Genomic DNA, 15,036 nt, shown 5'->3' on the forward strand with positions numbered 1-15,036 from the left:
ATGTGATCCAGGCTGCCAATCCTGTCATGGTCTGGCCTCCCCCTGCATGCCAATCTGATGCTGGAAGTGCCTGCCTAAGCAGCAGGCCTGCCAATCGCTCTGTGGTGAGGCATCCGCCTGCCAGTCCCGTACGCAGTGAGGGTTATCCGTCACCATTTGGGGCCAAGTAGGAATTTTTTAAGTCCCACCAGATTGGCTTTAGGTGCGGCCTTTTTTCGCCTACTTCTCACTGAGTTTTATGACAGGGGTTCCACTGGACATAGGAACTTCCGTCACTTGGCAGCAGTGCGCAAGTTGGGGTTGGTCATTTTGGTAACCGCGCTGGGCTGAAGGACCATTTAAATCAGGAGGGGGCCAAGGAACAGACCCTCAGGGTTTTGTGACCCGTTGGGCTGGGCCCCCACTCAGAGGGTGGCTTGGCTCACCGCCCAGAGTTGAGTGGCTTGGGTTGAATCAGGCTGCCCTCCCCTCAGCGGGGAAAACTCCGTGGTGAGACCATGTCAGGACTTGGTGCCTGGCTGAATTGGCACATGGCCCTTCACCCTGCTGTGGAGCAGTCCTCCTTGTGAGGCTGACTCACCTGGGTGAAGTAACTGCACTCTGATTAGTTTATATTCCTCGCTGCAGGTCATATGCACGTAATACCAATAAAGTGGCCCTAGTTTTTTCCAATTAAGCATGTTCTGTCTTTATTGGGGCCTGGGGATGCAAAGCTCGTTTAAAATATTCCAAAGCTCTCTTCCCAAACCCAGATAGACCCATACAGATAAACTCAGACAGATAGACCTGTTGTGTAAACTCAGCCATAATGTTTTTTACACTGGATATCTGAATCCCACGAGATATAAATACAAGAGGATTTCTTAGAGAAAAATTAGAGTAAGAAAATAAAGGCAGATTATAGTTGGCGTCTCCTTTGTAAAACATTTGAACTTAAAGAATGCCACCTTCCCGTTTTCACTTTTATGGAGAAAGCCATTAAGCAACTGGAAAACTGATAGAACAAGCCTATAACATCTACCTCTAGGCTACTAGGTCTCTGCGGCTAGGCATCAAACTGTACATGCAGCCATCTTATAGGTAGGGGGCTGCATGACGACGATTGCACCTCTGGCTCTTTCTACATTAAGAGTTACTAGCTTTTTAAACTTTATACCCCGCCCAAACTTACGTCTCTGGGTGGCTAACTTAAAAGGGAAACTACAGGTATAGAGCCTATTCTATGGAGGCACATGTGATCATGTTCTTCCAGTTAACAGCCAATAGGCTACACAACCCAGCACCAAAAGGAGCTACAACTTGCAACATTTATAGTCAATCTCATGTTAAACAGAGCAATACTATTAAAACTACAGTGTGGTTCACAGCTTCCATAGTGTTACCTAGTAAAACAGGCTACACTACAGAGCTTGTACACAGAGGTGGTTCTTAAGTCCATCCAATCTTGAAGGCTTCGATATTCTGCTATGCAAACAAGTACAATGATATCAAAAGACAGTGCAAATAATACTTCATATGGTCAAACTGAAAATGTAATACCTACAATTATATAAAATAAAGCCTCTGCTTTATCAACCAAGTTTGGGTTGATTCACACAGCTTTCTGGGAACTCTCATCATCCCTGGTTGCTGGCCATTGTGACTGAGGATGATGAGAGTTTTAGCCCACGAATAGTCAAAGGATTGCAGTTTGAGATCCCTGCTTTAGAACCGACAATGAGTTTAAAAACATACTTACAATCGTTATTTGGAGGAGCAACCTTCTTCGGCTCTGGCTGATCTGCAAAATTAAGATTTTTTTAAAGTTTTTTTTTATCCGGAGTATAAGCAACAAATAAATGGCTGTTCCAGCAATGCAAAATGCAACTTGTCCAATGCATTTTAGCATGTTTTTGAAATTTCAGGGAATAGATCATCTAAACAAGGAAAAATCTTATATGTTTAGCACTTGGTTAGTATATTCAGGGGGAAAAAATACAAAGTACTTCCATTTATCAGATAAAGTGTTCAATGGTTTAATAAGGCACACAGGTTTAAACACACTATTACAGATGTCCAGACACTAAAACGTAACTAACAAACATTGAGCTGCATTATTAGTAATTTGACACTAAAGCTAATGATGCTTCTGTAACAAAAACTGAAAAGACCACCATTGTGAGAAAGAATCATTTTACAATTATGTCTGACCACTACCACAATACTAGATAGAAAAATCAAAATTTAAGATTCAACCAACACATAGCAATACAATCTCATCTGGGAACTGTCATAGAGACTTTCTCACCAAATACTGAAAATTTCATGGCATAAGACTTCAAAACAGCAGATTCAAAGCCACTACCATCACTGACATCCAAATCCGTTTAGTATGAGTGAAAGCTGTAGATAACTGATATCTGATAAAAATTACTTCAAATGTTTCCTTCCCACCCCATATTCAGGAATATATGATGAACCACCATAACTGCAGCAAAAGTCAGACACATATTCCAAGAAATATTTGTGTCATCAATTTCAAAAGCTCCACTAGTTCATTTCACGTTTACATACTAAACACAGGTAATAAATAAAAATTCCTGCCTTTAAAAGGAGAGGGCATTCCCTCCCAGTGTGTTGTACTGCTCGGACTTGTCCAAGAGCCATCTACACATAAAATAAAAAGAATACATTACATACATCATTTGAAGCATCATTAGCTCATTTTTGAATATTAAAAGCCTCACTATTAATAAAAAGGCACTTTAATAAAGTACACAAGTACTCCTTGTCAAGAGCCTTAGAAATTTTCTGTAAACAAAATCATAATCCTGCAAAACCTACACACTCCTCCAAGGTCAGGCAATTCTCTTCATGAATTTTTTTAATATTACACAGTGCTTTTAAAACGATAAACATATTAAACTCTGTTAAGCCACAAGAACAGTGCTTTAAAAACACTTGCTACGGAAAAAAGTCACAGGATGATATTTTCAGGGTTTAGACAAGTTAAAATAAGGCATTTTCCTCCAAATCTAGTTTTAAAGGTGATGTTTTCAATTTGCATTAAAAACTATGTTGCACCTGCCAAATGCAACTTGTATTCTTATTAATATTACAGTACGTACATTAAACCATCTAGTTGAAATATATATATATATGCACACACACACATAATTTGAATAAATCATGAGTACAGAACTTGTTAATTCTACAGTACAAGATATTCAATACCACACCTATTAAGACGCACCTTGGATAACACATTTCACCTACCTTAGCACAGATTTTAAAGATCTGAATATACTGGTCAACATCCAGACAAATCCTGCATCTGCGTGCCAAGGTTTTCGGTCATGCAAGGAGGGGCATGTAATTTCTGGTGATCCCTCATTCCTTTGCAGCTACCTGTACTTCCTAAAATATGTCCTTGAGGGTCCCCCAACCTTCAGCACATAATTTTAGAAGGTACAGACAGTTGCTGAGGGAAAGGCGCAGTGACTGAAAATTGCACTTCCTATCATAGAAAACATTGTCACACAGTGCAGGGTTAGTTTGGATGCTAGCCACTGGTATCACTAATAAAAGTAGATATCTCATGAACTGCTAACTATTACAGTTATATTTAAAAACCAAATCCTGAATGTTTTAGTTGGACTATTCTGCTTTATAATCAGAAACTATTAAAGGCTATTGAAAAGGAAAAGATAGTATGCTAGACTCTCACACACATCCTTTCATCACCATGTATAATTTTGAGTACGACTATATTAGCAACTTATGTACTGATCAACAGCATACCTCCATCTTCAAGAGGTCTTTTTTGTCCTCCATAACTGTAATCATTTGAATTCACCGATGTCCCTGACTCATTTCCAATTTTTGCTGCAATCTGAAACAAAGAAAACAAAGTCAAGTAGTAGTCTTCATACTCTGCATTGCACATATTCAACAAAACTTTATTTAAAAGCAAATATTTTGTTTTTGCTCTAAGGGTTACCTTGCATCACACAGCAATAACTTAGTTTAAGCTCATCCTTTTGAACAGGACTCTAAAGCTTATTTATTCAGAAATCCTATATGCAGTGGGACCTCATTCCAACTATGTTTTGAACTAAAATCTTTAATTTCATACCCAATATGCTGAGCCCAAGTGGCTCAGTATGATGATCACATGAAAGATGAAACTATGGTTTGGGATGACACACCAATCCTAAGGCTCACACATACATTTCACATGGCTACTTCCTGTATACTTGAACATCTGCCTCAAGTACTTCCTTCATGCAGCAATTCCACCTCAATTTCTGATTATAAGCAAATAATAGTTTAGACCTGCTTACTTCACTGTAAGGCCTGGGGGCCAGTGAGAAATCCAAAGCTGAATAATCTGCAGCCCCCTGGCATCATGTGGAGGTGACCGTTCCCACTGTGTAGTGCTGACCAGCATGGGAGGGAGCACACATAAAGGAAACTGAGCCCTCTTGAGCCCTTGTATCATCTTGGAAGGTGTGCACAGGGTAAATATAGCCCATCCCAGCGCTTTTTTCCTGGAGCTCTTTATATCTTTATTGCATTTTATTACATATTAGAAGAGGACTCAGTCTCTTAATGGGTCTTTCAAATACAGAGAAACACCGTACTGTAGTCAGCTCAGTGGGAAATGGCTCTTGGATTGAAGGGGTGTTTTTTTTGTCAAAGTGTCTAAACTAGTGAAAATCACTGCTTTAGACAAAATTATGATTGGCTTCAAACCAATAAAGAAATAAGGGAGTTTATGAACACAAGTGTATGTGTGTGTGGGGTGGCCTGGAGAGAATGCAAGCATCCAATTCCTCAAAGCTTGCTGAGTTTTGGATGGGATTTGGCTGAATGTGAGCTTAGGAACTACTGCAAGCTTCTCTCAATCTCAGACCAGGAAAGTGTTAAAATATGTTGTTCTAATCAAACTTTTAAAAAATCTTGAATACACAGAAAATAAAGTTCTCTTTGTAACTTTTAAAGTGTGCCAACATCCCATTTTCAAGACCTTTTGCTGCAACCACCAAAATACACCACTGTGTATTTCACACCGTTGAATGAAAAGGTAGTTTTTAAAAGGAACTCTAATTTTTATTTCCCTTTGCAGAGATGCCTAAGCTATTCTACATCTGAAAAATTGATATGTATCCCTTGTGTATACAATGAAACAATGTAGCTGCAATGCTTCTTCTACATGGCTTTCCCTTACATGCGAGGGCCAAAATGTATTTCATTAAACAGTTTAGCACTTTGTAATTTTGCAATAAATAAATAAATAGCAGTAATGAGGTGGAGAATCAGGACAACAGGACAATATTTAACTTTTATGCCTCCTGATGCAGTCCCAAAGCTTTTCACCCAATGGAAGCTTCCCTCAGAACGAACAGCAGATTTGGGGTGCAATTTTTGTTGAGACAGTTGTGGGAAAAGAATATTTATCCTTGATTTGGACCTACCTATACCAACTACTGTAGTTATAGACAAACATTTAGGACAAAACAAGGTTTAACATAAAATATAGTTTGGCCCTAATTTTTGCTCTCTTCACTGGGACAGTGGGCAAAGGGAGAGACAGCAGTATTGACAACTCTTGCATCATTTATCCAAGAGAGAGAGAAAGTTGGCAGAGTTTTAATTTTGCCACTTCTCCCCACCTCTGCCATTCTACAAACCTGTATTCAGCATTTTTTATCCTCTTATCCTCAAATGCAGCAATAATCTTGTGCTGCTTGTCTTAAGTTTTTTTCTATTATGAAGCGTTTCCTCTCACGAATGCTGCAAAACTTTTCACAGTGGCAGTCGGCTACAAGGCATTCTTAATCAAATGTTACTTAAACATTAAATTTTAGAAGCAAAACGAAAGTTATGACGTTCTTAGATCAGACAAGTTTCTGAAGTTGAGATACTAAGACTTTTAGCTCAGATCATCAGGGCATCCCTAACTGGTCTAAACAAGTTACGAGGAAACAAAGCTTCAGGGCAACAAAATAGATGGAAGAGTAACTTTACGGTATTGTTAAGAACGGCAGCAATTACTTCCAATTTCAAGGACACCGTTAATTTCCCCCCCAAACCAAAGATAAACTCAGTAGGGAAAATGGACACACACCTTCCAGATATATTTCTGTCAAAATCAGCTACAAACTAATACTTCTAGATTTCCAGATTTATGAAACCATTCTGTGATTGAGAAACTGCACGTTAAGTGCACCTTCTCTGCCGACTTTTAGCCCCCTCCAAAAAAGCCTATATTTGTGATAACAGTACAACAAAAAAGATTTTTTAAAATAACACATAAATACCAGAGAAACTAAAGCGGAAGTCGGCATAAGAATGGGTGAGAAGATTAGGGAATCCTTTAATTCTGAAACAGGGCATGATAGTTTTTGAGTAGAGAAAACTTAGGATGAGTGAAGTTGCTGAGCCCGTAAAGATAGCAGAAAGTCTCTCGGCCACTATGACCGTGGCTCAGTTCTTGCCCTATTATAATATCTTTCGACACAGACAAATTAGGAAGATTTCTCTTGCTACAAGAAATAATAAGAGAAAAATCGCTAGATAGAGCAACGGTATGAAGAAAAGCCGGCGGGGGGGGGGGGATCCCTGTTCACGGGAAGGGAGCCTTTAAAGCCCGACACACCCTCCTCCTCGCTACTTCAGTTTCTACACGTACAAAGGGCATCGCCTAGAAGGCTGAAAGAGAGGATGCTAGAGAAGCGGGGAGGGGGCCGCGAGAAACTTCCCGAACAGTGTGCGACAAGTTTCTGGGGAACACACGAAGGTACCTGAGATCTCGACTCTGTCCTCTCTCCATCCGCCGCCATTTACAGCGAATGCCAGGGAGGCACACCAGAGCTTCCCTCTCTCCCTCCCCCTTTGTAGGCTGTGACGCGGCCCAAGAAACGGGACTCCGGTCTTTGGCCCTCAAGTCTCAAGGAAAAGTGGGCTGCGTGGGACCGGTGGGGCGTGCCCGTTCGCCCTTGCCCAGGGCGCTGCGTGGTGATGGGGGAGTGCAGCGGCCTGGTGGAGGGACCAGGCCGGGCCAGAAACAGCACCCGCTGCGGAGTGCCCACCATACATACCTGCCTAGCCCGTTGTAGCGCGTCTTTAAAAGCGTCATTTACTGCCCCGCCACCTCCTCCGCCTCCACCAGGCGCGCCCGAAGAAGGAGGAGGCACCGTCGAATAATCCGCCATGTCCGCTTCGTTACTTCCTACCGCGCTCCCAGCCTGCCAAGAAAGAAAGAAAATGGCGGCGAGCGGAAGCCTTTCACATTCCTACGTCGCATCGTGTTCCACGAGAGGCGGAAGAAAAGCCTCGCGAGACCTCTATGAATAAGGCGCGGGATTTCACGGGGAAATCCGGCGGGGGGGCGCGCGCGAAAAAGGAGATTCCAAGTAGAGTCTCGCGAGAGGGGCTTGCTGGCAGTGACCAAGATTTCGAGGAGCTGAGGCACGGTTGTCGCCGTGCTCCTATAAAGAAGACATATCTCGCGAGAGTTCCTTTGAAGCCCTCTTTGGTGTGTGTTATTTTGACGTCTCTTCATCAGTCTCTCTGCCTCTGGACAATGATTTGTGGGAGTTGCCGTCGTCGCTTCTGAAAGACGCTGTTGCCACGGCATTAGCCTCTCAGCTTGCGAGTGAGTCCTTTGGGGCGGGTGAGGAGAGAGGGAGGGAGGCGTTTGATTGTGCCTGTCCTTCCCAGTGACGGAGGAGCCACGAGTTCGGGCTTTGGCTACCGTCAGTCTTGCACGCTGCAGCGTTAGGGCGCTTTCCATTGCCCAGGGTGTTGGGTCGGAGTGGGACTGTGAAGCTGCACTGCAGGCTTTGATTGTAAGCCTGGACTGTGTGTAGATATGGAGCGGCTTAATTTCGAGTCAGACCTTTTTGACTCGACAATCAGCATTGTTGACGCTAACTGGCAGCGGCTCTGAGGTCTTTTCCAGTCCTAACTAGTGGAGATACCATGGATTGAACCTGCAATCTTCTGCATGCAAAGCAGCTGCTCTACATGTGAATTATGACCCAATGCCTCTTTATAACAAGCGTGTATATCGCCCAGGAAAGACTACATATCGAAGGGTTAATTTCATAATTATCTGCTCATTTATGATAAAACTTCATAATGTTTTCTCTAAAAAAGTATTTAAAGTGCTTCACAAAAATGAACAACCACACAAAGTGCAATACATCGTGTGTTTTAATAAAAATAAGATGGATATCACTAATAAATGAAAACCTGAAAGGTTTGTTTGAAGGGAAGAAAAACATGTTTGTTTTTTGTGTATAAATCCTAAACACTAAATCACTGGTGCATAGGAAAGGTTCCCTTTAGGAAATGACTGAGACTAGATGTCATTTTGGGTATCCCTCAGAATGTAAGTAGAAGGGAATCGGAAGTAGAAATATGGGCAGAGTGGGAAGAGAGCAAGGAACAGCTTTGTACTTCTCCTTTAATTTGCTGTTTTGTGAACGAAGCCAAGGGAATTTGATCTCATCAAGGAGTTCCAAGAGTCCTTTCAGTAAAGGTGTTGCCAAAGCAGTAAGAAGAGTTTGCAGCTGTATTCTTCTGTGCAAACCAGCAGACACTCTGGGAACAGGTGTGGGGACGCTCTGGTGGGTGTTCAGGCACTAACTCATATACCAACTATCCAGGAGCGGTGGGGTAGACAACTCGGAGACTCAACTGTGTGAGCTCCTGTGGGGGTCAAGAAGGAATAGGAATGCTTTTGGAACTATCAGGGGCAACTTGGTGTACGGCATCAACAGTGTGAGTGAACTTGTAGAAAGGTTGAGGTGAGGGTAGAGTAATATGTAAAATCAAGCACAATAAAAGAGTTCCTGCCTTAACCCCAGTCTGAACATCATGTACACAGCCTAAAAGCAGATGATATTTATAGGTTTTTCCTTCTGGGATGCCCTCTGGGGGTGGGAAGATTCAGGAACAAATTGCATGGTCAGAGAGGATATGCATAGGTAGGGAGGTTGCTATTCAAATGGAATAACTGGCATGCTGAATCGAATTACCTGTCTTGGGGCTTATCTTGGTTACATTTTAAGGTACTGTCATTCAGTTCTCATAATGACTTGTCTTTTTATCTCAAACTCTTGTTTCCAGATGGAAATTTAGCTTCTTTGCAAATTCAAGGATCCAGGGTGCTTTGTTTCTCCAGGTTGCTTGCACCAGGAAAGGTTGCATTATTTTGCTGCTTTGGTCCACATGGAGGCTTGTTTTCCATTCTGGCACCAGATGCTTGTGTCCGCAATATTCTTGCTCAGCTTCCAAGACTGGGAGAAGGTTGTCTTATAATGATATTTGCAAACTGTGCTAGTGATTTTCCCCAAGCAGTAGTGAAATCGGGGTTTTCTTTGTTACAAAAAATGGATGTAGTGTTGGATGTGGATCAGGGGGATGTAGGCTCAAAGACCACTTGGACATGAAACTTGCTGGGTGACCTTGGACCAATTACTATTGGCTTAATTTACTTCACAGGTTACTAGGAGAATAAAATATAGGAGAGACCATGTACTACTTGAGTTCTGGTGAGGAAGGGAAGGATTAAAATGTAACATATATACAATAGGTTTCCTGCTGTTGCTGAACTGAGAACTTGGGCTTTGTGGACTTATCAGCTAACTGAATCTAGCCATAGAGGTAATCTTGGAGTGACAGCTTTCTAACACTGGTAAAGATCACTATCTGATTAGTGACCTCTAGTGGTATTAGTCCGCTGATGCAGCTTGGAAAGTCCTTATTTTAAAATGTTACTTTTTTTTTTCCATTCCTAAAACAGATAACCAACTGTTAGCTACAGTGCTTACTTACTATACTTCATATTACTTTCCCTAAAATGTTGGAGAAGTTTAGGGCATCCTTTACAGGATCAGCTTCCTTTGGAAAAAAGAGAGCAGTAGACACTAAGGGCTGAACTATGTTATGTGTGCCTGATGGGTTCCATTCCCCCTCAGAAAAGCAAAGAAAGCTGGAATCTGAGGTCATAGATGCATGGTTGGGGTCAGGGTGGATTTGATTTAAATCAAACTGATTTAAATCACGATTTAAATAACGATTTAAATCACTAGCAGGGTGGATAAAAATAAAAAAAATCCGATTTAAATAAAAAAAAATCCAATTTTTTTTATTTAAATCGGATTTTTTTTATTTTTATCCACCCTGCTAGTGATTTAAATCGTGATTTAAATCAGTTTGATTTAAATCAAATCCACCCTGGTTGGGGTAGAGTTAGGAAATCTTGTTTAGTCCTTTTCCTTCTAGTTGTTTGACTACTCAAAATCACCCACAAGCTGCTGTTCATCCCCATAGGAAAAAAGCTAGAGGGGACCTGGGCTGCAACTTCCTTAATCCTTGCCCGATGAACCATAACCCCCCAGTGGACATATTAATGTTGCAGATACTGGCCAGAATCCAGAGGAAAAACCTGGTTAGCTCTCTGCATAGCAAATGGATTTTAAAAAATTATATTCCTTCCAACAGAATCCATTCCTTATCCAACAGAATCCATCCACATGGAAAGCCACTTTTGCAATTATTTGAAAAGCAGTTTGGACTCAGAAATCCATGCATATGCCCTAAAAGAACTTTCTGGTTTCTTATGCCAGTTTTTAATCCAATTAGTCCAGTTTTACAGTTCGCTGTTCCTCCCAATGTTTTATGGCATGTCATAAAGCTTTGCATACAGATCAGAGAGCAAGGGAGAAAAAGCAGAAGTTGCATTCCAACTCTTCAAACAAACACAAAGAAGCCCACAAAAGATCTAACTTGGCCACAGCCAGCCAGCCTGCCTGCTCTCTAACCAAAATGATTGGATTCTCCTGAGTAGCTAAATGAAAAAGACTTCCCCAGCATCAGGGCACTCTGATTGGCTGCCTGAGGAGTCAGTCACCCTTGTCCCTGTCTGATTGGTTTATTGAGCAGTCCTAGGACTGCCCATTTTGGAAAAACAAAAGTGAGCATGCTCATTGGCTCCTGCCTTCTTAATATTTTAAAAGAGTTGGAGTTTTTCATTTGTTCTGTGCTTCTGTCACCTACCCTCACAACCTTTAAAGCAGCAGCAGGGGACAACAGAGGGAGGCAGTAGGCACACAAAATGGAGGCAAACACAACATGGTTGACTGAAAAATTTAACATGAGCACCACCAAATTTGCCCATAGATAAGATCCTCCCCAAGACAACCTCTGTCTTTAGACAAGGTGTTTCTCCATTTTCACAGGGACTGCATCTTCTCAAAGAGTTCTGGTTGTGACATACTTCATTCTTAGACATGCATATGTACGTGTTTTTTCCTCCCTTCAGGTCTATTTTTGCCATATGCAACTTGGTGCAGAATTAAGTCTGATCAATTAACACTTATTTCAATTATTACAATTTGTTTAACTGGGTATAGTCCTGTTCTGATCAAGGCTAATGGTGTGTCATAAGACTTAAGACCATCTCAGATTCCAGCTGGAATAAAATACAGTGTAATATAATCCAAACTGTTCCTAAAATCTTTTGTGGCAGTCCTTTAAACTGCCACAAAACTGCCTTTAAGCCATTTGCCGCTAGAAAAGACAATACTTTTGCTTGAGTAGAATGATGTGGTTCCTTGATTGGGAAAAAAAAGGATTTCCCCCCATTTCTCATTGGCTCATTAACAGGGTCCTGTTGTCCAGTGGAAATGACTTGGCAATATCCCCTGTTCCTTAATTGCCAAGGCAAATGGTTCCTTTACACATTATGTGGAGACACATTGCCTTTGAAAACTCCTGTAAGATGCTAGTTGTGTATTAAGTCTGAAATATGACAGTGTATCATTTAGTATCATTTATTATCCTGTTTCTTTAAATCATTTCTGAAAGGCCAGTTGTGCATTAAGGCTACAACTGCAAACAGCTGTCAGACAGTTGTATCTTTGTTACAGTTTGATGTAGGAAAATGGTACTTAAAGCTAGTTTCTTTCTAGCTCCTAATGTGTAGCTGATGGGAAGGACAGGAGACTGGTCATCTGTTCCATTACATAACATAAGAACAGCCCTGCTGGATCAGGCCTACGGCCCATCTAGTCCAGCATCCTGTTTCAAACAGTGGCCCACCAGATGCCGCTGGAAGCCACAGACAGGAGGGCGTGCCATCTCTCCTGCCATTACTCCCCTGCAACTGGTACTCAGAGGCACCCCGCCCTTGAGGCTGGAGGTGGCCCACAGCCCTCTGACTAGTAGCTATTGATAGACCTCTCCTCCATGAAGTCATCCAAACCCCTCTTAAAGCCATCAAGGTTGTTGGCTGTCACCACGTCCTGTGGCAGAGAGTTCCACAAGTGGATCACACGTTGTGTGAAAAAGTACTTCCGTTTGTTGGTCCTAGACCTCCTGGCAATCAATTTCATGGAGTGACCCCTGGTTCTAGTGTTGTGTGAGAGGGAAAAGAATCTCTCTCTCTCCACTTTCTCCATGCCATGCATGATTTTATAGACCTCTATCATGTCTCCCCGCGAACGTCTTTTTTCTAAACTAAAAAGCCCCGGGTGTTGTAGTCTTGCCTCATAAGAAAGGTGCTCTAGGCCCCTGATCATCTTGGTTGCCCTCTTCTGTACCTTCTCCAGTTCAACAATGTCCTTTTTAAGATATGGTGACCAGAATTGTACGCAGTACTCCAAGTGTGGTCGCACCATAGTTTTGTATAAGGGCATTATAATGTTAGCCGTTTTATTTTCAATCCCCTTTCTAATGATCCCTAGCATGGAATTGGCCTTTTTCACCGCTGCCGCACATTGAGTCGACACTTTCAACAAGCTGTCAACCACAACCCCAAGATCCCTCTCCTGGTCCGTCACCGACAGCTCGGATCCCATCAGCGTATACTTGAAGTTGGGGTTTTTTGTCCCAATGTGCATCACTTTACACTTGCTAACATTGAACTGCATTTGCCATTTTGTCGCCCACTCCCCCAGTTTGGAGAGATCCTTTTGGAGCTGCTCACAATCCGTTTCGGATTTCACTACCCGGAAGAGTTTGGTATCATCTGCAAATTTGGCCACATCGCTGCTTACCCCTGCTTCTAGATCATTTATGAATAAATTAAAAAGCACCGGTCCCAGTACAGATCCCTGGGGGACCCCACTTCTTACTTCCCTCCATTGTGAAAACTCTCCATTTATACCTACCCTCTGTTTCCTGTCTTTCAACCAGTTAGCAATCCACACATGTACTTGTCCCCTTATCCCATGACTGCTAAGTTTCCTCAGGAGTCTTTGATGAGGAACTTTGTCAAAAGCTTTTTGGAAGTCCAGGTAGACTATGTTAACTGGATCACCTTGATCCACACACTTGTTGACACTCTCAAAGAAGTCCAAAAGGTTGGTGAGGCAAGATTTACCTTTGCGGAAGCCATGCTGGCTCACTCCCAGCAGGGCCTGTTCTTCTAGGTGCTTTACAATTTTATCCTTGAGGATGCTTTCCATCAATTTGCCCGGAAGGGACATTAGGCTAACCGGCCTGCAATTTCCCAGATCGCCCCTGGATCCCTTTTTGAAAATCGGTGTTACATTTGCTAATCTCCAGTCCTCTGGTACAGAGCCCGATTTCAGGGATAAGTTAAATATTTTAGCAAGGAGGTCGGCAATTTCACATTTGAGTTCTTTGAGGACTCTTGGATGGATGCCATCCGGCCCTGGTGATTTGTTAGTTTTCAGTTTTTCCAGACAGTTTAGAACATCATCCCTTGTCACTTCTATCTGACTCAGCTCTCTGGCCTCCATTCCTAAAAAGCCTGGTTCAGGAACGGGTATATGCTCAGTATCCTCTGCCATGAAGACAGACACAAAGAACTCATTCAGTTTCTCTGCAACCTCCATATCCTCCTTAATAATCCCTTTCACTCCCTCATTGTCTAACGGCCCAACCGCCTCCCTGGCAGGTTTCCTGCTTCTGATGTACTTAAAGAAGTTTTTGTTATTCCCCTTAATACTTAAAGAAGTTTTTGTTATTCCCCTTGATACTTTTGGCTAAATGTTCCTCAAATTGTCTTTTTGCCTCCCTTATTGTCACCTTGCATTTCTTTTGCCAGAGTTTGTGTTCCTTTCTGTTCTCTTCTGTTCTCTTTTTCTTACTGAGCTTTACAATATGAGAGTTAATGTCTTTTGTAAACTTTAACTTTTTCACTGTGTGTCATACTCTAACGTGTGGGTGGAGGAAAGCCCTTGGGAGTAAATATCTATCATGGATACTTAGAAATTCACTGCACCTCCTGAAATATAGTGTGTCCACAACTCAAATTTGTACTGTTCCATTTTTGGTAAACAGTGTAATTTGTTCTGCTTTACTTGGGATAAAAGAGTGACTAGGCAAGAACTGTTGCTTGTAAATTACTTTGAACTGAGTGCTCGTATATAAGAATGGTGTTTGGAATTCTATTTTTAAATATTCTAGATAGTAATACGAATAGAACTAATTCTTCCCTGTGGCATGTAGATGATGATTTATCTCTTTCTACAGCCCCATTACACATGGCATCATAATTTTGATCTGCCAGGTATGCATTATATAATAGGAGGGTGTATACTTTCCTTCAATCTTCTGTTCCTTTTCAATAGTTTTAAAATACTGATTGTCATCCTAAAGTACCTGGCAAATGCTGGTGCAGTGTATGAATTTTTTCTCATTAAACCAGTGGCAAAATAAGGAGAAATTCTTTACTTTCAGGACACAGCTCTGTAGATTCTATGCAGTTGTTGTGTCATGTTAACATTCAGCTGTTCAGTATCCTTTGTGACATTGAACTGAATGCCTGAGTAAAACTATTTAGTCCTGTACAGATCACAAATAGCATAAGCAGTAACAGTACAGACACTTTCCCCAGAAGCTGCTGTGTTCATATGTCTTAGTTATTTTCTAATTTTCATGTTTAAAAAGTTAGTTGGACCTGCCAAAAATGGTTGTTGGAAGAATCTGACAAGCTTTTGCTTGGCAACCAAGTCAGATAGGATGTTTACACAAAGTTTTCCTGCTCAGTCTCAGAGCATGTCTGACTTTTTTCGG

The 15,036-nt window shown here is 41.8% G+C and overlaps 2 protein-coding genes across 15 annotated transcripts in view; one reads left to right on the plus strand and one right to left on the minus strand.

Moving 5' to 3' along the window:
• FUBP1 (far upstream element binding protein 1) overlaps positions 1 to 7,340 on the minus strand; it is a 60,367-nt gene extending 53,027 nt beyond the window's left edge. For 6 of the 10 annotated variants that reach the window (XR_008306538.1, XR_008306537.1, XM_053247946.1 and 3 more), the window contains exons 1-4: positions 7,083 to 7,340; positions 3,781 to 3,871; positions 2,584 to 2,646; positions 1,739 to 1,780 (exon numbers count right to left, since the gene is read on the minus strand). Coding sequence is in view for 8 of the 10 variants with exons in the window: in XM_053247946.1 (XP_053103921.1) it covers positions 1,739 to 1,780; positions 2,584 to 2,646; positions 3,781 to 3,871; positions 7,083 to 7,196 (310 nt within the window). In the remaining 2 variants the exon portion in view is untranslated. The remainder of the gene's footprint in view (positions 1 to 1,738; positions 1,781 to 2,583; positions 2,647 to 3,780; positions 3,872 to 7,082) is intronic. The other 4 variants (XM_053247950.1, XM_053247951.1, XM_053247947.1 and 1 more) reach the window with 2 other exon arrangements.
• Positions 7,341 to 7,387: 47 nt separating this feature from the next.
• The window catches only part of DNAJB4 (DnaJ heat shock protein family (Hsp40) member B4), a 36,723-nt gene continuing 29,074 nt past the window's right edge, over positions 7,388 to 15,036 (plus strand). For 2 of the 5 annotated variants that reach the window (XM_053247975.1, XM_053247973.1), the window contains exon 1: positions 7,515 to 7,639. The gene's annotated coding sequence lies outside the window, so the exon portion shown is untranslated. Of the gene's footprint in view, positions 7,640 to 15,036 lie in introns of all 5 variants that reach the window. The other 3 variants (XM_053247976.1, XM_053247972.1, XM_053247974.1) reach the window with 3 other exon arrangements.

The sequence above is a fragment of the Hemicordylus capensis genome, chromosome 4 (genome assembly GCF_027244095.1).
Source record: "Hemicordylus capensis ecotype Gifberg chromosome 4, rHemCap1.1.pri, whole genome shotgun sequence".
NCBI classification, from domain to species: domain Eukaryota; kingdom Metazoa; phylum Chordata; class Lepidosauria; order Squamata; family Cordylidae; genus Hemicordylus; species Hemicordylus capensis.